The 21847-nt window shown below is 45.1% G+C and overlaps 1 protein-coding gene and 4 long non-coding RNA genes across 9 annotated transcripts; 3 read left to right on the forward strand and 2 right to left on the reverse strand.

Moving 5' to 3' along the window:
* Nucleotides 1-162: 162 nt before the first annotated feature.
* LOC124312780 (mucin-17-like) lies at nucleotides 163-13650 on the forward strand. 3 transcript variants are annotated; one of them, XM_046777221.1, is made up of 10 exons: nucleotides 163-246; nucleotides 358-714; nucleotides 2990-3174; nucleotides 4847-5335; nucleotides 6044-10205; nucleotides 10536-10934; nucleotides 11264-11548; nucleotides 11612-12799; nucleotides 12861-12990; nucleotides 13071-13650. In XM_046777221.1, the coding sequence occupies exons 3-10, from the start codon at nucleotides 3118-3120 to the stop codon at nucleotides 13174-13176; spliced, it is 6816 nt and encodes a 2271-aa protein (XP_046633177.1). In that variant the 5' UTR covers nucleotides 163-246; nucleotides 358-714; nucleotides 2990-3117; the 3' UTR covers nucleotides 13177-13650. The 3 variants fall into 3 exon arrangements, with proteins under 3 accessions (XP_046633177.1, XP_046633178.1, XP_046633176.1); XM_046777222.1 differs by having other exon boundaries at nucleotides 178-714; nucleotides 11267-11548; XM_046777220.1 differs by having other exon boundaries at nucleotides 179-714.
* A 728-nt stretch (nucleotides 13651-14378) lies between these two features.
* On the forward strand, nucleotides 14379-15169 carry LOC124313688. Its single transcript, XR_006910992.1, has 4 exons — nucleotides 14379-14546; nucleotides 14612-14884; nucleotides 14964-15067; nucleotides 15130-15169. It is a non-coding gene; the product is annotated as an uncharacterized LOC124313688 (long non-coding RNA).
* Nucleotides 15170-15190: 21 nt separating this feature from the next.
* On the forward strand, nucleotides 15191-16386 carry LOC124313697. The gene is made up of 3 exons (XR_006911002.1): nucleotides 15191-15228; nucleotides 15294-15518; nucleotides 16343-16386. It is a non-coding gene; the product is annotated as an uncharacterized LOC124313697 (long non-coding RNA).
* A 1485-nt stretch (nucleotides 16387-17871) lies between these two features.
* Nucleotides 17872-19653, reverse strand: LOC124313633. Of its 2 annotated transcripts, XR_006910918.1 has the most exons (6): nucleotides 19458-19653; nucleotides 19225-19349; nucleotides 18983-19107; nucleotides 18574-18861; nucleotides 18383-18503; nucleotides 17872-18277 (listed from the first exon to the last, which is right to left on the reverse strand). It is a non-coding gene; the product is annotated as an uncharacterized LOC124313633 (long non-coding RNA). The 2 variants fall into 2 exon arrangements; XR_006910919.1 differs by lacking the exons at nucleotides 18983-19107; nucleotides 19225-19349; nucleotides 19458-19653 and having other exon boundaries at nucleotides 18574-18888.
* Nucleotides 19654-20066: 413 nt separating this feature from the next.
* On the reverse strand, nucleotides 20067-21527 carry LOC124313643. Of its 2 annotated transcripts, XR_006910943.1 has the most exons (6): nucleotides 21205-21527; nucleotides 20871-21135; nucleotides 20690-20791; nucleotides 20497-20601; nucleotides 20290-20430; nucleotides 20067-20204 (listed from the first exon to the last, which is right to left on the reverse strand). It is a non-coding gene; the product is annotated as an uncharacterized LOC124313643 (long non-coding RNA). The 2 variants fall into 2 exon arrangements; XR_006910942.1 differs by having other exon boundaries at nucleotides 20067-20430.
* Between the last annotated feature and the right edge of the window lie 320 nt (nucleotides 21528-21847).

Here is a 21847-nt window from a genome sequence, read left to right on the forward strand (position 1 = left end):
AAAAAAAAAATTCTCAAGAATCCGGAAATGTCCAATTATTATTTCTACGCGATTCGTAAAATTTCACGGCCAATTATTACATTATAAATTAAAACCTTGGGGCTAATCAAAATTGTCGTCTGCAAGTTTGACAGCGCCGCCACTAGATGGCTCGGCGGCACAGCTGATAAGTTGAAGTGTCCTTGGGTAGTTGAGTTCCAACCTTTCCCGGGAGAACAAGTAGGAGGAGTCTCTCTCCTGCTGCATGTTAGATATTCTCTTTTTTCCCCGTTTCTTTTTTCGTGTATATTTGAGTCAATTTATTCTTTTTCTCTCTCTCTCTCTCGGCTTTCGCCTTCGGACTCCACCTGGGAGAAGAAGCAGCAGCAGCTCACAGAGGATAGCCCAGCAGCCACCATCAACTTATTACCCTCACCGAGTCTCAAGTGAAGAGAAGCAGAGAAAAATTCGTGGCCAAAACCGTCGTCGTCTTGTGTGCAGTGTGAGTGTGTGTGTGTCCGTGTCGTTCGTTTTATTATTTTTCACGTTCGGCTCACCCAAATCTCCCGCCGATATTCTACCAGCCCAGTGCAAAGAAGAAATCCAAAAACTAAACATAAATTCCAACCCCAAAAAGTTTAGTTTCAATTTCAAGTGATTTGATCAGTGCCGTATTGGGTGTTGTAACGTTGGACGTAATTAATTTGGATGTACATCACGTCGTTACGATGACAGGTGAGTCGTTCTATTTCTATTTGATTGTTCACGACTGATGCGAGATGGGGAATAAGAGAAATCGTGTGGTGGCCGATTGGTTCTTGTTTCTTTCTCTCGCCGAAAAAACTTTCGGCTACATTTGGCGATCATGGGGCTCGTCAAATGCAATATTCGTTTGTGTGTGTGTTTGATTCGTGAGCGCCACAGCCCAGTCTCTGCTGCTGCTCGCAGGACGCAGGTAAAAGAAAAAAGGAAAAGGAATAAGACGAAAATGGCGTGCGGGTAGGTGGGGAAGGGTAGGGAGTTGGTGGCCAGAGGCAGGGAGACATTACTTTTTATACAGGGCCCGCTCAAATCTACACACCTGTGGGATACTTTGAGAAAAACAATTTTCCAGGTATATAAGGTGTTGGTTTGCTCGACAAAAGCCGCTCAATTTTTTTTTTTTTTTTTTTCGCCCGCCAACAATCACGCGGGACCGTATTGTATATTTTTCGTTTCATGTCGGTAACAGTAACTAACAACCAAGCAATAGCGACAAACAAAATGGCCAACACACAAGACACATGCAATAAAAGGGGGGTTATTACACTATACCCTGGAACTTGTTTTCTCTCTTTCTTCTAGATATTTATTTTGGAAAATGAGAAAACATGGTGTCATGTTTTAAAACAATTTTTTCAAGGCCGTGTCCTCCGCCTAGGCTAAAAAGTACCTACGCGTTTAATACGATAACTTGTGTTATTACAAACACAAGCTAATCTCCTTCCGGTCATCTAAAAGCTTGAGGGTCTTTTTTGAATGCGGTTGAGATGAAAATTTTGACATTCCAATTGATTTCAGGTTTGAATTTGATCATCACGACAGTTTTTTTTATTATTTAAACGCGATGACTAACTTTTTAATCAGTAACACAATCAGAGCTGCTGCCGTGTTGACGAACAAAATGGAAAAAGGTGTGGTGCTCGTCTATATGTTTATGTTTTTTCAGATGAAAAATTTCTTTTTTCTTTTTGGGTTTTGAAACGGTTCAAGTCACCGGTTTGTCAATATGGTTGCCAGGTATCTAATTGCAAAAGGGAGAGAGAAGGACAGTTTGTCTCTCCTCGGCTGGTTGCAAAATCAACCGGTTTCGTTTTTCCCTTTTTTTTACTGTCCAGCAACTTGAACGTCGTCGTCGTCTCCGATTACCTAAACACACACACAGTTTTCCCTTTTAAAAAAACAAATTTCGTTTGCCTTTTACTTTTTCTCGTTAAAAGAAAAAAACCAAACCAAAAATATTCGTGAATTTTCCTAGTCCCGATATGGAAGCCAAACTATAATCCGAGCTGTGTGTATAACATTGAAGTTTTAAAAAATGTCCAGGGCCATCAGAAACACACAACAATGAATCTAGGAAGTGAATCGTTATTGCGGAATGCGGAAGAATAAGAAAAGAAAGAAGAAGAAGTTCAATACATTTTTCGTGATCTTGTATAGTCTTCGTGATTCCCGCGTGAACCGAGCGTTAGTGAATGTGCCCGTCCCGAACCGAGGGTTATTTTTCTTTCTTCTGTTTTGAAAAAAAAAAAAACCTTGAGAGGAGAGAGAGTTGAACGTGCAACGGCAGCGTTTCTTCTGAGGTTGATGATGACGTCGTTAGTGGCGACGAATGGGCGCGCGGCCGTGAGCCGCAAAAGACTTTGAGAGAGAGCTGCTGCTTGCTGCTTGCTGCTGCTTAGTTCTTTTTTTCTTTCTGCCAGGTCAAATAGCCGTGAGGATCTGATGGACCAACAACTTTTTATTTTTATTTAAGGTTTAGTTTTTGCCTTTTTTTCTTCGATAAGCATCTAAAGCATCTCTCCTTAAAAAGAAGAGTCGAGTCCCGAAAATGGAATTCGAGTGACATTGAACTCGGGAAACCGGCCGGGCCAACTTCTATTGAACTTCTTCTTCGTTCTAGACTTGCGAAATTTTTGGTCTTGTGTATAGATGGCCAAAATGAAATGCGACTTGTATGTATATATTTATCGTTCAGAGGAGGAATTTGAACGAAAAAAAAAATGAACGAATAGCGGCGGCCACCAAAGACAAAAGAATAGGGGGCCTTGAGGGGCTCCAGAGCAGCTCACCAGCACCACCGTCTGAAATGGGCTCGATTCGGGATTCCATCCATTCTCCGGCACATCGTTTGTTGTTGTTGTTGTGCTGCCTGTATTGTTGTTGCCTTCCTTTTTTCTTTCTATGAGTCGTTTCGTTCTTCACGTTTGGGTGCGCGACATCAACTTCTTTTTTGTTATATAATCCACAGGTTCCTAACGAGAAAGGAAATCAGAAACGAACATCTAGCGAGAACAACTGCACTGGCAAAATTCAGGAAGATTGTGGTTGTTCTTCATCTTCTTATGGACTTGAGTCCTTGCAAGTCGTGAAACGGACATGACCACCTTCGCAGCGACGGCCACCAAGACCAACCAGCCGCTTCAGCTCTTCACGGTCAGTTCAAACTAATTTTTTCCCATTTTTGACGTGTGTAACCCCCCCGCAATTATGATGCAATCCAACTTGGTCTACTTTGCTCTGTAATTTCCAGTTCATCTCTTTCTCTCCCCCTGGTATGATGTTATGACGGCGTGTATAATCAGTTTTAATCATTTTTTGGGGGGGCTCACGGTGTATTACACGCTAAGTTGGGACAGCCAAGAATAGTCCGAGTGGATTTTCTCGTCAAGACTATAGGAAAACCGGTCAACTTTTTTTGTTGTTGTACAATTTATAATAATAATCTGATGGTTTCTCTCTTTCTCTAGTTGACCCTTTTTTTGGGAACTGTCGGATTGTGTTGGTGAAATCGAGCAGAACGAGAAAAAAGAGAATTATCAAAAAATCTCTAGCTAGAAAATAGTTTCCCTAATGCGTCGGTCCAAATTGGGACACACAAGTCTCCCGCTCTACCGACAGGTTTTTTTTTCTTCTTCTTGTAATTTGGTTGAATTATTTTTCATCTGAATTATACTTTTACTCAATGCGAAATAATCAAAAAAGGGGGCCGATCTTATTTTGATGACGTCTGTTGTCTATTTCGCGTGTCGCTCGGAATCATTCGTGATGGATCGGTCCGTCTGATGGTGGGATTTTTTTATTTTTTCGGGAGGGACAATGTAAAAATGATGTTGTTCGATTGTTTTTGAAAGGGAGGAAAACAACAACAGCAGCTTAGAAGAAAGCAAAACATTTTGTTGGGTTTTGTGGGGTTGCTGCGTTGGGATGCGGCGATCCGTGCATTATCATAGCAATCCGTCAAGAGCCACCGGGAAAATTGAATACGGGAATCACGTGAAGAAATCGATTGGAACGAAGAGATTGTGGTCAATGTTGTTGTTGGTCGATGGGAATTGTTTTTTTTTGTTTGATTTCCCGCACGATCGCAACGGGTGGGAAACCCCTGGAAATGAAATCTCAAGGCGAGTGCGGGTCGTCCATGTTTTTTTATTTTTTCGCTGCTGAGAAATCGATGACGATGACGGCGTCTGATCTGCATTCCGATCCCCCGCATTCCAATCGTAGAGTCTCCCGTCTTCCGTGAAGTTATTTTTCCCCCCGTGTGTCTCTCCCAGCACCTGTCACCAATTTCGGTTTTTTTGGAACTCGAAATTTCCCAACTTCCTGATTTTCTACACTTGTGGACACATCACCAAACAGATGATGATGTTGACAACTGGGAAAATTTCACACGACCAACGAAACAATAAAAAAAAAAATTCCCGTTACGTCAACACACGAAATGTCGACCGAATCATCGTCTATTCTTAAATTTTTCCTTGTCCATTTTTGTCTTATTCTCTCATTAGTTTTAAGTACGTAGGTATACCCAAACTTTTGTGTACTCGCCTTGTATATTTCTTGTCACGCTTTGAAAGTCAATATTTGCTCGTGAAAAATACAAACGAACGAACGAAAAAAAAACGGAAAAGGTACTACATGACGTCATTGGAGCGCGTCGTTTGTTCACGCCTCGACGGCTCCACCCTGTTGCCGTTCCATGACGCGGCGTCTATTTTTTCTTCTTCTTCTTTTTTCCAACACACAAAATAATAATAATAACCATCGTCTAGTATTTCTTTGTTATTATGATTCTATTCCTCCTAACGTTTTAAATTTTGCGCAGATGTTCCCGCCCGGCGGAGCGTCGACTTTGAAAGGGTTTGCAGCGCCGGCGGCGTTTGGAACGACGACGACGACAACAGCAACAGCTGGAGGATCGGATCCATTGCGGAATCACCACTTTCGGGGTAGTCACGGTGACGAGGAGGGAGAAGGATCGGGAGTCGATCCGGGATTGCCTCCGGCACTCTTTGCGGATGGTCCGACACCTCACCCACCTCTGAGGCCGGTCCGGCACGTCCAACACGCCACCCAGTGGGCGGAATCGAAAACGACAGTGGCTCCTGGACTGATTGTCCGATCGACGACGGCCACCGTCAACACGACCCAGTGGAGCGAATACTCGACGACCGTGACCGAGGACCGAGTCATTCACGGCCGCAGCTCGTCCAGCACTCAGTTCCAGACCATCCGCAGCAATTCCGGCCCATCAGCGGCGGCGGCGCCCAATTCTTCGGTGATGACTTCGGCCCAGTACCTGGACGACTTGCAGGTAAAAAAATAACAATAGAAGAAGAAAGAAATAAATGAATCAAAGAAAATGTTACCCATGATAGAAAATAATGCGGAAGAGATAGTAAAAATAGCCAAAGGAATGCGTGACGGAAGAATGAACACGGGGGCCCAGCATGGAACAAGGAACGGGAATGCTGATGGCCGGGCCGTGTTGGAGCGTGACTCTGGGTATGTTAGCGCACCGTACAACACACACATTTCTCGCCATGGCCGTCGGCATTAAAACAACCCGATGGCAATCGAAATCGCATTTAGAACACACATACCCACCTGTCTCGGGCTATTTTGTTGTTGTTGTTGTTGTGTTCCAGTTGGATTTGTTGCAACTGGCACGAACCCTTTCAGACCCCCCCCCCCCCCCCCCCTCTAAACATTCCATCATCATCTCTAGTGGGTGATGTATAAATCGGTTGAAGGAGGAATTTGAGCAAATAACAAGGTCGCTGATAAGATGTTAAGTACTTGGCCCCCTTTTAACTTGTGGCAATCAGCCACCAGGTAATTTGCATCCGGGTTTTTTTCCAGCTTGGTGAACGCATTGGACGGCATCCAGCAGACGGATTTTTCTTTTGTATTTTGGGTTTGACGTCACACACAACACAGATCCGTCATGATGAAACGGCATTCCGGGCGTCACGATGAATAATTTATGCAAATCTTTTTTTTCTTTTCTTGTCTTTGGCAGTTGCCGACGCAGCAGCTGGACTTGGCCGCTCAGCTGGGTAAAGGATCCATCGCCCGCAAAGGATCGCTGGGAGGCCGGAGGCCGCCGACCATTCGATATCGGCGCGTCAACAGTCAAGGATCGCTGCCTTACGAGGAGCAACAACAACTCTTGCAACAACATCAACAACAGCAACTGTCGGGGATGATGGCTCCTACAGGATCGTCGGCTCCATCGATGAATGGAACCGAATCCATCCGCAGCGGTAGGAGTAGAACGCCGCCACCTCGACCTCCTCCGCCTGTCTTCCGGCAACAACAACAACAACAACACCAGCCACCGAAGCCGCTGGACCAGCAACCGGTCCCAGTGACAGCGGCAGTCACTTTACAACTACCGCCGCAGACGGACTGGAATTGCAGTCGATCCGGGACTCCGCCTTCCCTGCCAGCCAACAGTCCGCCGCCTCTTCCGGATCGGGAAGATCTGGATTTCGTCATGGATGAAGTGTCCTCTTCCGCTTCGCTGTCGTCGTCTTCACCGTCTCCTATTCCCGGCATGACGGACGTCGTTGAAATCAACGACAAGGAGTCGGTTGGAGAGGACGGAGAAGTTGTCAGGAGACGGACCATCATCACCTTAGGGCCCCGGGTGGTTGTTGTTGGCACGGCTCCATCCGCCGCTGGAGGCGCTGAGGGATCGTCCAGCAGCATCAACATCACTTTGCTCAACGGAGGGCCAGTCACTTCCAGTCAGTCGAACGATTCAACCAAAGCGACGACGGAACATCATCAGGCCGTTGCGGCTCCTGACGACACGCCCCAACGTGCCAACGCTCGGGCCAGCGCTTACAACGCCCGCCGGACCATCGAACAAAGACGTCAGCAGCAACAGCAACAACAGTTGCAACAACAGCAACAACAGGAAGATGAACAAGAAGAAGAAGAAGAGGAGGATGAAATTCAGGAGCCGGAACAGGTCCAACGAGAACAATCGCCGGCGCCGGTTGTTGTAACGAAAACCCCGCCGGCCTCGACGTACCTGTACGGCGAAAAAGGCAGTCCGGCTTCCAGTTTTGGTGGTTCTTCATTGCGCACCATGTCCATCTCCATGTCGTTTGACGATCTCGACGAGACCAACAGCAACGCCTCCATGACGGAGCAGCAGCGCATGAGATCCGGCGGGCGGAACAGGTCGGAGGCGTGGTACGAGCGCCGCCAATCGTACGGCTTTGAAGCGGCCGACAAGCTTCAGAGTTTGCTCAACACGTCCGGCAGTTCGGATGTGCCGTCCATCACCGGGACGGCCGTCAGCCGATCCTGCGACAGTCTCTGCTCCACCGTCCGCTCGACGTCCAGCGCCATCGAGAAAATGATTCCGCCCTGGATCAAGAATCCCTCGCCCAAACAGGCCGAAGAGGAGACGGGCAAATCGCCGACCGGCTCTTCTCGCCTCTCGTATTTCGCCCAGTCGATTGATGACGTTTCGGCGGATGACGAGTCGGAAGAAGATCATCTCACGCAAAAGGATGCGGTTCGTGAATCCGGAACGCCTTCCTCGGTTGCCACTGAGCACAAAACGACCGCCCAACCGAGACGGACACCGACTCCGACGTCCGTCCAGCGCTCCGAGAGCAGCCGCTCGGCCACAAACGTGCTGGAAGAGGCGGAACCGATTTGGTTAAGAGATTTGAGGGTCCGGCGGAGTTTGCGAGACGGACGACGGAAACCGCCCGTCATCAAGTCGCCACCGCCGATCGAGACGCCCGTCTGGTTGGGCGTGAAACTACGACCCACTGGACTCTCCTTGATCGATCCCGATCCTTCCGCCGGACCGACTTCCTCCACTTCCCACCTGCCGTCGCCGACCAAGCCGCACAATTACACGCCCATTTTCACGTTCACCAACACCAGCACGACCAGCAAGATCCAGCAGCATCTGCGCAACTCGCGGGAGAACCTCCTGGCCAGTGCCCAGTCATCGCCCGAACCCGCCCGGAAGAAATCGGAAGAGAAACCGCCGGCGCCTGCTGTAACGACGACGTTAAAAGTGTCCGTCTCGAGTCTGGCGTCGTCCAACGAGTCCAGGGAAGAGCTGGCCAATCACCAGACGGTCATCGAATCCTGTCACAACAACAACACGACAACCTTCCGCGTGGTTCCGGCCAATAAAGCCAATGCGAAACCGGTGCCCAGCAGTTCCATCGTTATTGTCAATTCTTCGCGTGAGAGTTTGCACAGCATCGGCACAGCGGACAATGCGTCATCCTTTAGCTGCGAGACGGGCAACAACAACAAATTGAACCACCACAAGTCGATCGAATTGATGCGGATGCTGGAAGAGACTCCGCTGGTGTCGACCAACGGCGTTCCTTTAAGACACGACCGGATGGATTCGGCCTCTGGTGTCAACACGGAAACCGGATCCGTCTATTCGATGGGCGACTGGACCGAGTGCAGTTCGACCATCGCTTCCGTCAAGAATTCCAACGAGGATCTGACGCAAATCAACCAGACGGAAGGGCAAAGGAAAGCCAAAAAAGTCGCCTTCGGGGCGGATGTGAAAGAGGAGAGCGACCAGAAGAGATCCAGACCTCGAAGGATCCGATCCAGGAGCCCCGAGTCGCGATTGCGCGAATGGCAAGAGCGGCTGGAAGAAGTGAAATCCACCATCATCCACCATCACCAAACGGCCACAGTCAATCAGCATCCGGAATTTGGTGTCGGAATTTGCATCAGCGCACCCACCAGCGGCGGATTGCCGCTTCGAATGTTTGGCGACGACATCAAGGATACGATCCAGCAGCAGCCGGAATCGAATGCATCAACCAATCATTTCGCTTCCCAGTCTTCACCTACCAGCGATACCTTCCGGTCACTCCTGCAGCCTAGAAAACCCTACACCATCACCCCCACGGCTGTTGTTAATCCGGCGGTGACTACTCCGGTGGTGAAGGAATCGGTGGTTATCGATAGTTATCCGCCCATGATGAAAGCTTACTCTACTGCTCCGCCGGTGGAAGTGTCGCCTTCCAGGCCGACGCCCATGGTCATCCGCAACGGAATTGTCAATTTCGACTCTTCTGTCGAGCGGAAAATCGTCATTTTGGAGGAGAAGGAAACGATTCCGGCGCCCAAGAGCATCTTGAAGAAGAGGAGCGTTGAGAATTTACTGGATCTTGACCGGAACTGCGAACCCGCGATCAAACCGGCGGTTATTCCTGTGATTCCGGCTGCGATCCCGGTGATTCCGGTTCAAGTCGTGACGGGAAGTCAGTCTGTCCATTCCGGAATCACCGTTTCCATGACGAATCAGAAGAAAGAGCCTCCGCCGGAACAGCAGGAGATCCTGCCGTGGCGGATTCATTTGAAACACGTCGAACAACCGCCGACGATCAATTCCGTTGCGATCCAGCAACAACCGCAGCCGGAAGTCGTAGTACCTCCGTGGAGAATCGAACTCAACCGGAAGAAAACCCCGCCGTTTGTTCCGAGGGCGTCCACTCCGGAAAACTTCTTTTCCCGCGGTCGTTCGCCAGCTTCTTCCGAGTCGTCGGCCACTTCGATTCCGGGCATGTCGGCGGCTGAGCTCATCCGCAACCTGCGCCCCAATCCGGTCATGATGGTAGCCCGTTGCGAAGTCAGAGAATCCGTTTTCCGGCCGCCATCCAATTCGATTGAACCGGAAGCGGAGACCATTGTTCCGCCGGAATCGGATCCTCTATCAGTCAGAACCGATCACGGCTACCACTCGATGGAGCCGGAAGCGGAATCCAGCCTCATCAAGCGCCACCACAGCTCCTCTGCTCGACAACAAACGACGGTGGATGAAACGAAAACGATCGACGAAACCATCGCCCAGCTCAACGAAACGATCGAAGAAATCCGTTCGCTGGACCGCACCGAAACGGAATTCGACCGGAATGCAATCCACTCGATTCCAGTCGAAGTCGTCGCTCCCAAGATGATGGATTTCACTCCGGCAGCCAGCAGCAGCCCGGCCAAGAATCACGAAAAATCTTGCGCACCTCCCGCTGGACTCGTTCACTCCAAAAGCGCATCGAAATTGCCAGAGAATCGATTCGTCGTCCGCGAAATCCGTCCCTGCAGCGCCGTCCAAGATTCACGCTCGTATTTCCATTCCACGACGTCATCCAAAGAGACTACGCACCATCATTCGGCAGGTAATATTGGAGATTGAGATCACTTACACGCCAGTCATTTCATTTTTCGAAAATTCAAATTTGAAAATAATCGCGCGCATTTATAACAGCACGGGATTTAATATATCAGATGATATCAAAGAACGGTGGCTTGTTTTCATATCATATTATATGACCAAGGTAACGGGAGGGTATCAGGTGATGTGCCCAGTATCTCGTTACCAGGATGTTCACTGTAACCTCAAACATTGTATTTTTGTTTTTGTTTTTCTCCTTTCGTTTTTACCCACAACTAATTGCGGTCAAAATATTCATCTACAATTTTATGACATTTTTTCTTTCTGTACATAGTGACATCCAATCGTCGTGATTCCGTGGAAGCGGAAGGGCCGGAAGCCAAGGCGGCGTCGGCCAATACCCAATTACAGCGCCTTCGGGAAACCACCAAGTTGCTGGCGGATGGGCATCCGCAGCTTCGGGCTGATCCGACTCTAAGCCCGTCGAGATTGATGCAAACGAACGAGTCCAATAACCATAACAGGAGCAGCAGCACCAACAACACTAGCCACAAGAACCAAAATGGCGACGTCACGACCCCGACGGTGATGATGACGCCCGTCAAACTTCTTGCAAGCCCCGAGCAAAAGGGGCGGCTGTCGTTCGTGATGGCCTCGGGAGTCGATGACGATGACGTGACGGCCGCTCACCCAACCATCCCTACCATTCCAGTCGTCCATCATAAACCAGTCGGTTAGTTAAAAACAGTCGGTCGTGATTGGCTTTCAGACTCCGCCAGGACTTTTTCCTCAAAAGATGTAACACTTAATATATAATGAACTGATCGGAATCGGGCCGGCAAACCGCCAGGCTCTCTCCCGACAGCTGGCAAAGGCGGCCGTAAATCACGACGGCAATCTTAGTGTTTATAACCGACAGTGTCATAAACCTCTTTTTCTGGCGCTGTTCGTTAAGTACAAGAGAAGAAGAGGAAATTATGACTTGATCCCCCTGATTAACTCCGTATGTTTCGTGATGATTTGCATAACGGCTTTTTCTTTTTTCCTTGTTGTTTTCGGCAGAAGTGCCGGAATTGGCAGATTCGAGCGTGGAAGAATTGCTGAGCAGGTTCGAGAAATCGGCGGATGACGTTCTTCCAGATCCGCCTTTGATCCGCAAAAGCAGTTCGGCCACTTCGATGACATCCAGCACGTTCAACAGCAGCAGCACGACGACGACGACCAATCAATTGCGGACGACGCAGTTTACGAAGCAAGTGAAAAAGTCCAGTGTGACAGCGCCTTTGGCCGTTGGAATGAATAAGCCTCTGCCGGCCAAACGATCCAATTCCATTGAATTGACGTCAGGTATTTATAACCCATCCGATTCAATGGAGTCCAGGAAACTTGACACTGATGTTTATTTTGCAGGTATGCCGGAAGAGAAGGCCGCTCTGTTGGTGAGGAAATTTTTCGGCAATTCCGTCATCGAAACGAAGAAATCTCGGATGGCCAAGACGGAGACGATCATGGAAGAGTCGAGCGAGCTGGGCTTTTCTTCCTCCTTTAGCGAAGAAAAGAGTTTGCTGGAAGTGGCGGTGGAAACGTTTTCTTCTCCAACTCCGCCGCCTCCGGCGGAGGACCCGTCTTTCCCTGATTGCGACGATTTCTTCCATCGCCCGTCCAGCGAAACGGAAGGAATGAGCACTTCGTCTTTCGGTTCCGTCCTGGATGTCATGACGGACACGACCACCGACGACGAGCGGAGCAACCGCACGACTTCATCCATGACGATGACCAACACGTCGCGCTACTCGAGCTGCAGTGAGCGCAGCGTCAAACTCAGCGACATTATCAACCGGCAGGATAGGCCATCCTTGCTGGATTCGGTCCCTTCCTCTTCCGCCGTCACGCCTCTGATGGATGAATATTCTTGCGCTACATCCGAATCGGCTTCCATCGCCATTAGTTTGTGTCAGACGACGACCGACTCCTCTTCGACAGGATCGGCTTTCTCCAGGTCGGGATCCAGCAGCATCCGCCGGAATAAAACCCAACGACATCCAACTGTGATCAGGAAAGATAAGAGTGGCGTTCCGGTAGTGTCTGTCAAGTCCTCGATTAGGTCACCTACCAGCAAGAGCCGAGGTGGGGCCAGCACTCCATCAAGAGGAAGTCATCACCGATCCTGCACAGCCTCTCCGTCAACGAGCTCGACTCCGGGAGTTCGGCGCCGCTCCAATGGCAGCAGTAGCGTCAAATCCACCGGAGACCCAGTGAAAACGGTTCCTTCCGTCACCCGATCCAGTAAAAGCGCCAGTTCTCTGGCGGCAGCTCCTGTCCGGCCTCCACGAGCGCTCCAGCAGATCAACCAGTCAACGGAAGTGAAGAGAAGGAGTCTGAGGACCTCTACCAGTGGCAGCACGCTTCGAAACGCAACTGCGGCTTCATCGGCCAAGTCTCCTGCGGCAGCTTCCGCTTCGAGGAGATCGCCCGCTCCTCCGGTGGATCGCAAGACCAGTGGAGGAGTTCCTTTGGCCAACAGGACCAACCGTTTAGTGACCATCACATCCTACAAAAGCCGGAATTCCGCTTCTGCCAAACCGGATGAGATTTCGGGTAAGAATTCAATTCGTAATAAAAGAACTTTTATTTTAAATGTTTCAACTTCTCCATTTAGCCGTGAGCGGAATCAAAGTGACGCCGGTCGCAGTAGGTTCTGGTCATTACAAAATCCGGATGGATCAAAGGATCGCAGCCGCCACAACGGAAAAAGCTTCTAAAACATCAACTCAGAAAATCTCCACTTCGTAATGAACCCAATTACTTTATAGTTTCTCAAAATTGTGTCATTATTTTATTAACTTAACGTGAGGATTTTATGCAACAGACAACGAACGACGGGGACCAAGACATCGACGACATCGGAGAAACGATCCACCACCACCACCACCTCCAGCCGGAATTCGACCCTGAAACAACAGTGTGACAAATGACGACGAAACGAAAATAAATAGCCTAAAAGTATGATACAAATTCGTGATGCAAATGTTGGAGAAAAAGAGTTTGCGCAATTTAAAAAGAAAGAGTCGATGTAGTATATAGGTTTCGACGGCGTTGAATTATCATCAACGGCCAATGTACGACGAAACGCTTGTCATTATCAAAGATGTTTGCATATATCTACTAAAAAAAAATTAATAGTTTTGTTTTGAATTTTTATAAATTGGGGATACACCTTTCACTCTATATATCTATGCTATATATGCTCTGCCTGTCTTTGTTATATATAATACGTGTCTCTACTTTTCCCTCTCCCTGAATGATATTCCGTATGTAGAATTGATATATATGCGGGTCTTGTACGATGGATGGCGAATTCTCTACACAAGAACAAAGTATATGATTGCAGTACATACAGTTCGACCGGCATGTAGTCGTTGATGACAAGAAACTTGTTTTTAACTTTTTTTGGTTTTGGTTTTAAATTGCCATTCTATTGCTTCTCGTTTGTTGAAAGGAATTGAAGCCTTTGGGCAAACGGGCTTTGACCAAAGAGGCAAAGACCTTCAGAAGTCGAAGAAACATTGGCGTCTTGTTGAAAACTTGGATGGAATGGAAGGGAATCAGATATACTTTTTTTTATATTGCGCGCGTGCCATTTCCTTATTAGGTGGAAACTTTTCTCGGGATGGCCAACAAACTTGTTTAATAGCTCCTAGTCATCTTGAGTGAACGATTGTTCCTTCTTTTTTGGGGGGAAACAAATGCATTAGTTTATATCTGTTTGTTGAAATCTCTCTAAACTTGGACTGAAGATTCGGAGGAAACAAATCCTGCATCACGTACCGATTGTTGCGTGATTAATATTTTTGTTTTTGTATTGAAAATTAATTAGAGATAAAAATGTAGACTACAAACTTTAAACAGCTTGCCTTTGTAAAAATCGAATCATACCGCATGTCACCAGCTTCTTATTAAAAGCATAGATAAAGAAGACTCAAATCGCGTGGTGGAGTTTGATTGTCGGATAATAAAAATATTGGGGTTCTATTGTCGGTGTCAGTCAATATTTTAAATAATTTTTAAAAATTTCTTTGTATGCGACAGTAGAACTCCAACGACACGACAGTAAAACTCCAAAGACATAAGAACTCCAGTGTCCAGTGCCCGACAATAGAACTTCAATAATTTGAGCTGTGACTGTGCAACCAACTAAGGATTCAAAACTCATTACTAGATGTCGCAAGTATCGCCCCTGTTGTTGTTACATCGTGAAACGAGGCAAAGTGTGCGAAACAAATTGTTGCTAATTTATACTTATATTCCTGTGATTTCATATACCAAAATGAACTTCGTAAGTTATGTAGGTTTATCTTGACCTAGTTTCCTTATTTTTTTGCTGTACCAACTTATTTCTTCAAATTCTAGATGCATACTGTCAGTCATTCCAACAAGTTGACTTAACACTCAGTCACTTTCCATCCAATATCATGCTGTCAAAAGCCTAAAACTAATGTTTGAAGCTCACATATAGTGGAATACAAATGTGCAGAGTTAGTAAGGTATTTTCCCATTACTACTACCAGACCATTGCAATTAAGATTTTGGAATCTCGAAATTTTGGTGGTGTAACCCGCACATTATGTTTGATGTTATGGCTGTTTCTACTTCTGTTTAAAAGGTAACCCAGCTGAGAGATAGGTAGAGTTTTATTTCTCTTAGGTAAATTTGTGTAATTTGGAAATAACATAGAGAATTTCCTTGTCCCATTGCTACTTAGAGTTTCAGTGACATGAAAAGTGTGACGTGAATAATGCCGTGTGTATGCATACATTTTCCAGTTCTGCTTGATGCCTTAATAAATTCATCACCCGTATGATAAAGGTAAGGATCAATACCACCTATCACCATGCTACTGCAACACTTCATGACACTTTCTTTTTCAGGAAATTTATCTCAACATGAGGAGTAAGTCTGTTGGTTGCTGTGATTTCCATTTTTATGGTTTTTTCATCATGAACATTTCAGTGTGCATCTTAGAAAAGGTAACAATTGATATGCTTTATTAACTGTTATATTTTCATTAATGTAATGCATTTTATTTTTACAGAGCATGTAAGAGATCCTTAAGCCAATGCTGATCATTGTCCATGACGGAAGAGGGACTTCCACCTACGTTCTGCTACGTCCTTATCTTCCCGACGTACGCTCATCCAGCTTCACTGCTTCAGTGCTTCTTATGCTGCAAAACAACTTTTCTTGCTTCACTGGCGAGGCTTGATCACTTCAGTTGCTGTGACACACCTGCAATCACTCACCACGGGATAACGGCCAGGTACCGGATAATTGACTTATTTTCGTAGATTATCTACTAGTTATCTATTTGCGTAAAACTCTGTCTGTGTAATAATTCCAAAATCAGGCCCTTCTTGCGCGTAAAAGAATTTTAGTGACTTAGTGTGTTACTTCGACGTTTCTTTTTTCTAACGCTAGATGGCTTTCGATAATTTTCAGCTGTCGAAACAGTCAGTTTCAGTTACTTTGAAAATCTCTTTAAAGATTTATCGGCAGCTGTTGTGTGGGAATTTGTTAGTGTAAACTGACGATAACTATTCCTCCAACAAAGCTCACTTGTTAGATTTTTAATAGTGTGTTTTTTTTTCTACTTCCGGTTTGCTCATTTCAGTCAGTAGTTCAGTAAATATTCATTCGAGGAGCAAAAGAACCACATATTTGTGATCCTCGTCAAATTTGTGGTAAAGTTCATGTTATCTTTTTTACGTACGCGTACTTCCGGTTTCGAAAATTTTCCTGAACTATAGTTCAGGAAAATTCTCGATTTTGGCCAAATATTGGATTTCGTTTAAATTACACCTATTCGACCCTAAATTTCATGGAGATCACGAATATGTGGTTTAATTTGACTACAGCTCAATGGTTGAGGCGCTGTGGTTACTTCCGGTCTACTTCCGGAATTTTTTAAAAGGACTAGCAAGTGAGCTTTGCTCTGTTTACAGTTCTCAATATTGCAAGCTTGATTTTAAGTTTAAAAAATGGAATCTTTAAATCTCTGAGCTTAAAACCTGATTATTGTTTCATCTGTATTATGTAACTTTTATTGGCATGTCACTTAAAAAGAATTGTTTTCTATTTATTTAGGTAATGCAGAGAAAACGTCGAGAAGATGGACACCAAAACGTCGCAAGTATCTCCAAAATGTCAGCGCGGATCATCATTTGTTGTTGGTAATATATTTGTGTTAGTGTTAGTTAACCCGTTGTCTGCCACGCCTTTGTTTTCCCCTAGCTCCTTAGCACGGGCCGCGCTGTTCGGTCTCGTGGTTTAGAAGCCGCGGGGTCGGAGAGTCGCCAAGCCCAAAATTTGCCGCAAGGCGCCTGTTTCAGGCAATGCACCATAGTTCCCCCTTTTCAGCACGGACTTGTCAGCAATGGCAAGTCCCACTTGGTCATGGATCCTTCTGACGTGGCGCGTAGAGTAGTAGAGAACAACCTACGGGTTGTATGGCGTGGCAGCCAATGGGTTAACTTAGATATGTATATGTGTATGTATGTGACTGTAAAATGTGGTGGAATTGTGGGTGGAGGTGGGACAATATAACATAATTATATTTTTTAAGTTTTTTGTTCATTGTTTCTAAATTATAACCAAGTTTTGTTTAGGAATTATATCAATATATATTTCTCAACTTCAAAGTCTTTCATTTATACAATGGTCAGTCACTTGCCAACTACTAATAAGATTTGAAAACATTAACAGTTCCAAGTTTCTTTCTTAATTCGCCTTTTTAGTCATCATAAAACCGCAAAAACAATGAGAGTAACTAAGGCAGTAGTCATACATAAAATAATTTACAATTCAGCATACTGGCCTTGAAGAAATCCAACACTAAAAGACACCTGTAGCAATGTTAACAGGCTTGAAGTTACTAACAAAGTCTTACAAAAGAGTTACCCGTATTAAAACTTTTATTTTCTCATTTAAGATCAACAATTGATTCCCAGCGACCAATTACCATGAAAATAACCGATACATATAAATAACCCCGAGTAGAAATTTCGGCTCTAATTATAAGGAATTTCCTTGTAGAAAATTGCGGAATCGTGGTTTGGGGTGTTATTCGTCTGCGTTAGTGGTGTAGCGACTCGGGGCAAAGAAGTGCTTTGGAAGCTTCGGTGTAGGATGTGGAAAGTAGTGATGTAATACTCGGATGGCTTTGGTGCTGTAGTACTTTGGAACATCAGTGCAGTACTCTGGAGCAACGTGAGTTGTAGTGAAGTAAACTGGAGCCTTGGGGTATCGTGACGTTTCCTTCGTGGTGTAGTACTCCGCTGCCTTCGTGGTGTAGTACTCCGCTGCCTTCGTGGTGTAGTACTCCGCTGCCTTCGTGGTGTAGTACTCCGCTGCCTTCGTGGTGTAGTACTCCGCTGCCTTCGTGGTGTAGTACTCCGCTGCCTTCGTGGTGTAGTACTCCGCTGCCTTCGTGGTGTAGTACTCCGCTGCCTTCGTGGTGTAGTACTCCGCTGCCTTCGTGGTGTAGTACTCCGCTGCCTTCGTGGTGTAGTACTCCGCTGCCTTCGTGGTGTAGTACTCCGCTGCCTTCGTGGTGTAGTACTCCGCTGCCTTCGTGGTGTAGTACTCCGCTGCCTTCGTGGTGTAGTACTCCGCTGCCTTCGTGGTGTAGGACTCCGCTGCCTTCGTGGTGTAGGACTCCGCTGCCTTCGTGGTGTAGGACTCCGCTGCCTTCGTGGTGTAGGACTCCGCTGCCTTCGTTAGTATGTAGGTGTTGACGTTGTTGTTTAGTAAGGAGGCGGCGTTGTGAAGTTAGTGAAGTTCGGGGAAGAAAAATACTTCGGAGATTCTGCGTAGTAGCTCGGGCCAATAACTGGGATGGCATAAGTTACTGTGTAATACTCTGGAGCCATGGTGGTGTAGCACTTGGGGGGCTCAGTGTAGTATCCGGTTGTTGCGTATATTGTTGTTGATGCCCGCCATACCCAGGAGAAATCGGCACACCAGTGGTCGATCCAGCCATCAACGATACGATACCTAATAGCAGCACGACGCCATAGTTCACTAGACAAGTAATAAATTTTAACATTAATATCCTATTATGGTACTGATACATTAACAAATAGAAAAAATTAGAGTTAATTCAGTACTCTACGGAAAAATTTTTACCTTTAATTAAAACTTGTAATGCGACGAAGACTGATGACAAATAGAGCACGGCAGTTACTGTTGCTGTAACGGAGATGCTCACTCGGCTGCTGAATTATTTCACCTTTTCTCTCCTCTCATACTACTAGACAATAAATGATTTGTATATTTGGTAGATGGCATAATAAAATTCATCGTAACAGAATATTTACCCATGATATGTGGTGGTGTAGTACTTCGGAACGTCGGTGTATTACTCGACCCTTTGATAATGTAGCTCGGGGAAGAATAATACTGCGGGGATTCGGTGTAGTAGCTGAGGGAAGCATAAGTTGTGATATAATATTCTGGAGCCTTGGTGCAGTAGTTAGGGGCCTTAGTGTAGCAACCGCTCGTGTCGTATGTTGTGTAGTAAGGTGGCGGCGTTGCGATTTGTTATCCACCATACCCAGGAGACATCGGTACACCAGTGGCTGAACCAGCCATCAACGATACAACACCTAACAGCAGTACGACGCCATAGTTTACGAGACAATTAAAAATTTGAACATTCATATGAAATTATAACTGGCATGTTAAAAAATAGAAAGTTGATTCACAACTCGATGTAAAAATGTTTACCCATGATTTCAAACTAGCACTGCGATGAAGAATGCAGTTGGTAAAGATGTGTATAAATGTAAAGAAGAGCGCAGTTGGTGACGACTAGTAAGTAGTGATGTTCGGCAGCACGGCGCCATAATTAACTAGAAAATTTTAAAAAAATTAACATAAATATTAAATCATAGTACTGGGAAATTATCATACAGAAAAGTGTGGAATGGTTCACAACTACATGTGGAACATATAAGCAGAATATCTACCCATGATTGAAACTGGTAACGCGACGAAGAATGCAGTTAAGGTGACAAATGGTGCACTGTTGCTCTTGCATATCGGATGCTCACTCGACTGATTTCTTTAGCCTTTTCTTTGCCCTTATACACGACTAGACAATGAACAATTTAAAACTAATATGCGAAAATAACTAACATATTAACAAAGAGGAAAAAAATAGAAATTGATACATAACTCCATGTAACAACAGAAAATTTACCCATGATTGAGAACTGAATAATACGATGAAGAATGCAGAATGCAGCTGAATGGCAAATAGTGAAATGCAGCTGAATGACAAATAGTGAAATGCAGCTTTTACCGTGTCGGAGATAGTCGCTCGACTAATTCCTGTAGACTTTTCTCTCGCCTTTTATACGACTTTTTCTCACCCCTCCTCTTAAGCCTTGCGGTTATTTTACCTTCTAGATAATGATGCGAAACGTCCCGTTCTCACCCAACCTCTACACCACTGCATGACACGTTTTACGTAAAGATCTCCCATGACCTTCGATTGAAATGCAAACTGGCCTTTCCTTCTGCAGGTGACGTTGCTGGGGGTGGGTCTACAAAATCAATATCAAAGTGAATACCAAATAGCTTACCCTTGCGGCTATTGTACCTGCTTTGATAATGACGAAACACGTGTCATTCTCACTTAACCTCTACACCACCGCATACCAGTTTAACGTAATGATCTCCGTGACCTTCGAGAGTGAAGGAAATGCAAACTGGCCTTTCCTTCTTTGAGTTTTCGTTGCTTGGGATGGGTCTACAAAAATGAAAATGAATACCAAATGGCTGAGCCTTGCGGCTTTTGAACCTGCTTGATAATGATGCAACACGTCCAGTTCTCGACCAACCTCTACACCACCGCATTGACAGTTTTACACGTAATGTTTCCAGCGACCTTCAAGCGTGAAGGACATCCTGTCTGGACAAACTGGCCGACCTGTCTGCAGGTTTACTTGCATGAAAAAAAAAACACAACGAAGATATGCAAAAATTTTAACGAATCTAAAACTCCTCACATATGTTGACTGCAAAGTTACCTCGAGTATGAGCGAGGATTCCCCAGAGTCAGACTATTATTCAAATCTGATTTCAAGACGTCGTAAAAGACCAGTAGCGGCAACAAGCGCCTTCCATTGACCACAGCAACGAAATTTATAACCTTAGTAGTGTTTGCAGATCTGTTGGAAAGAATAAAATGGTTATTGGTTATGGATTAAAAAAGAAATAAAAATGTTTCCTATTACATATATGTTTTCATGTACAGATATGTACATATATATCATGTATATGTAGTACATTAATTACACATGGCAGGTTATTCACTTCACACTCTTCATGTCTCTGAAACTCTAGGTGGAAATGAAACCAGAAAATTCTCTACATTATTTACAAATTTACACAAATTTACCTATGATAATTAAAACTGTACCAGTGTACCTATATCTTAGCTGGGTTGCCTTCTAAACAGAAAAAAAACAGCCATAACAACAAACATGCTGTTGCAGGGTACCACCAAAATTGTGAGATTCAGAAAATATCCTATGGTTCATGAACAAGAATACCTATGTTATATGAAAATCTGAATTGTAATGGTCTGGTAGCAGTAATGGGGAAATACCTTACCTGGCACATTTTTATTCCACTATAAAAACTGGGAATAGGGTAAACAGAACAGCAAACACAATGTGATGATGGGTGATAATGACGTCATGGCATCACAATCAATCACTCACAAATTCATCTAATGTAGCATTGGTTTTGAGGCCTTCAGCTTGGCCAACTCATGAGAAGGCACACGTGTAGAGACTTGACCATCCTCGTATTTCTACAAGGTTTTAAAGATGGAGAAAGATGAGAGCTTCTAGTTCTCCTGGGTTCCATTTCTACAAAAAAGATTGCAAAAATGAGGAAATGAAAATGCTCATGAACAAAAACTACTGGGAGGGACCCACCTGTCAATCAAGAAATAAAAATCACATGGGGAAAACCAAATATAACACATTTCTAATTAAATGTGTGCTTCAAACATGAGTTTTAGGCTTTTGATAGCATGAGGATCTAAATGGATGGAAATTGACTGAGCGCTATTAACTAAGTCAACTTGACTGACAGTATGCATCTAGAATTTGAAGAAATAAGATAACCAATAAAATAACGACACTAGGTCAAGATAAACTTTAATAAAATACGAAGTTCAATTTGGTATTTAAAATCACAGTAGGCTATAAACCTATAATAGACAAGTATAAATTTTAGCAATTTGTTTCGTCTCGTTTCACGATGTAAGAACAACAAGGGCGACACTGGCGACATCTAGTAATGAATTTTGAATCTTAAGTAAATTGACTTGACATTACCTGTCGCTCGGAATCTTACATAATAATTCCTTCAAAACGAATTAAAAAGTTAAATAAACAACGGAGATCGGATCGGAACGAAAGCAGCTTTTTATACTTTAATCAACCATTTTCCAAACATCTATTATACACTACGCGATTGGTTGTTTTGTAGGCGAGTTCTCGCCGACTACACCCATGTTCATAGAAAAAAATTTAAGAGAAATAGAATCGCAACAATAAAATTCACATTCTCCTG

Source organism: Daphnia pulicaria, chromosome 9 (genome assembly GCF_021234035.1).
Source record: "Daphnia pulicaria isolate SC F1-1A chromosome 9, SC_F0-13Bv2, whole genome shotgun sequence".
In the NCBI taxonomy this organism is placed as follows: domain Eukaryota; kingdom Metazoa; phylum Arthropoda; class Branchiopoda; order Diplostraca; family Daphniidae; genus Daphnia; species Daphnia pulicaria.

What these genes read in the sequence shown, in the direction of transcription:
- LOC124312780 (XM_046777221.1), top strand. Translation starts at nt 3,118, where the DNA reads ATGACCACCTTCGCAGCGACGGCCACCAAGACCAACCAGCCGCTTCAG. An exon ending in TACGCACCATCATTCGGCAG is followed by an intron (nt 10,206 to 10,535) that starts GTAATATTGGAG and finishes TTCTGTACATAG; the next exon opens with TGACATCCAATCGTCGTGAT. An exon ending in ACTCAGAAAATCTCCACTTC is followed by an intron (nt 12,991 to 13,070) that starts GTAATGAACCCA and finishes TTTATGCAACAG; the next exon opens with ACAACGAACGACGGGGACCA.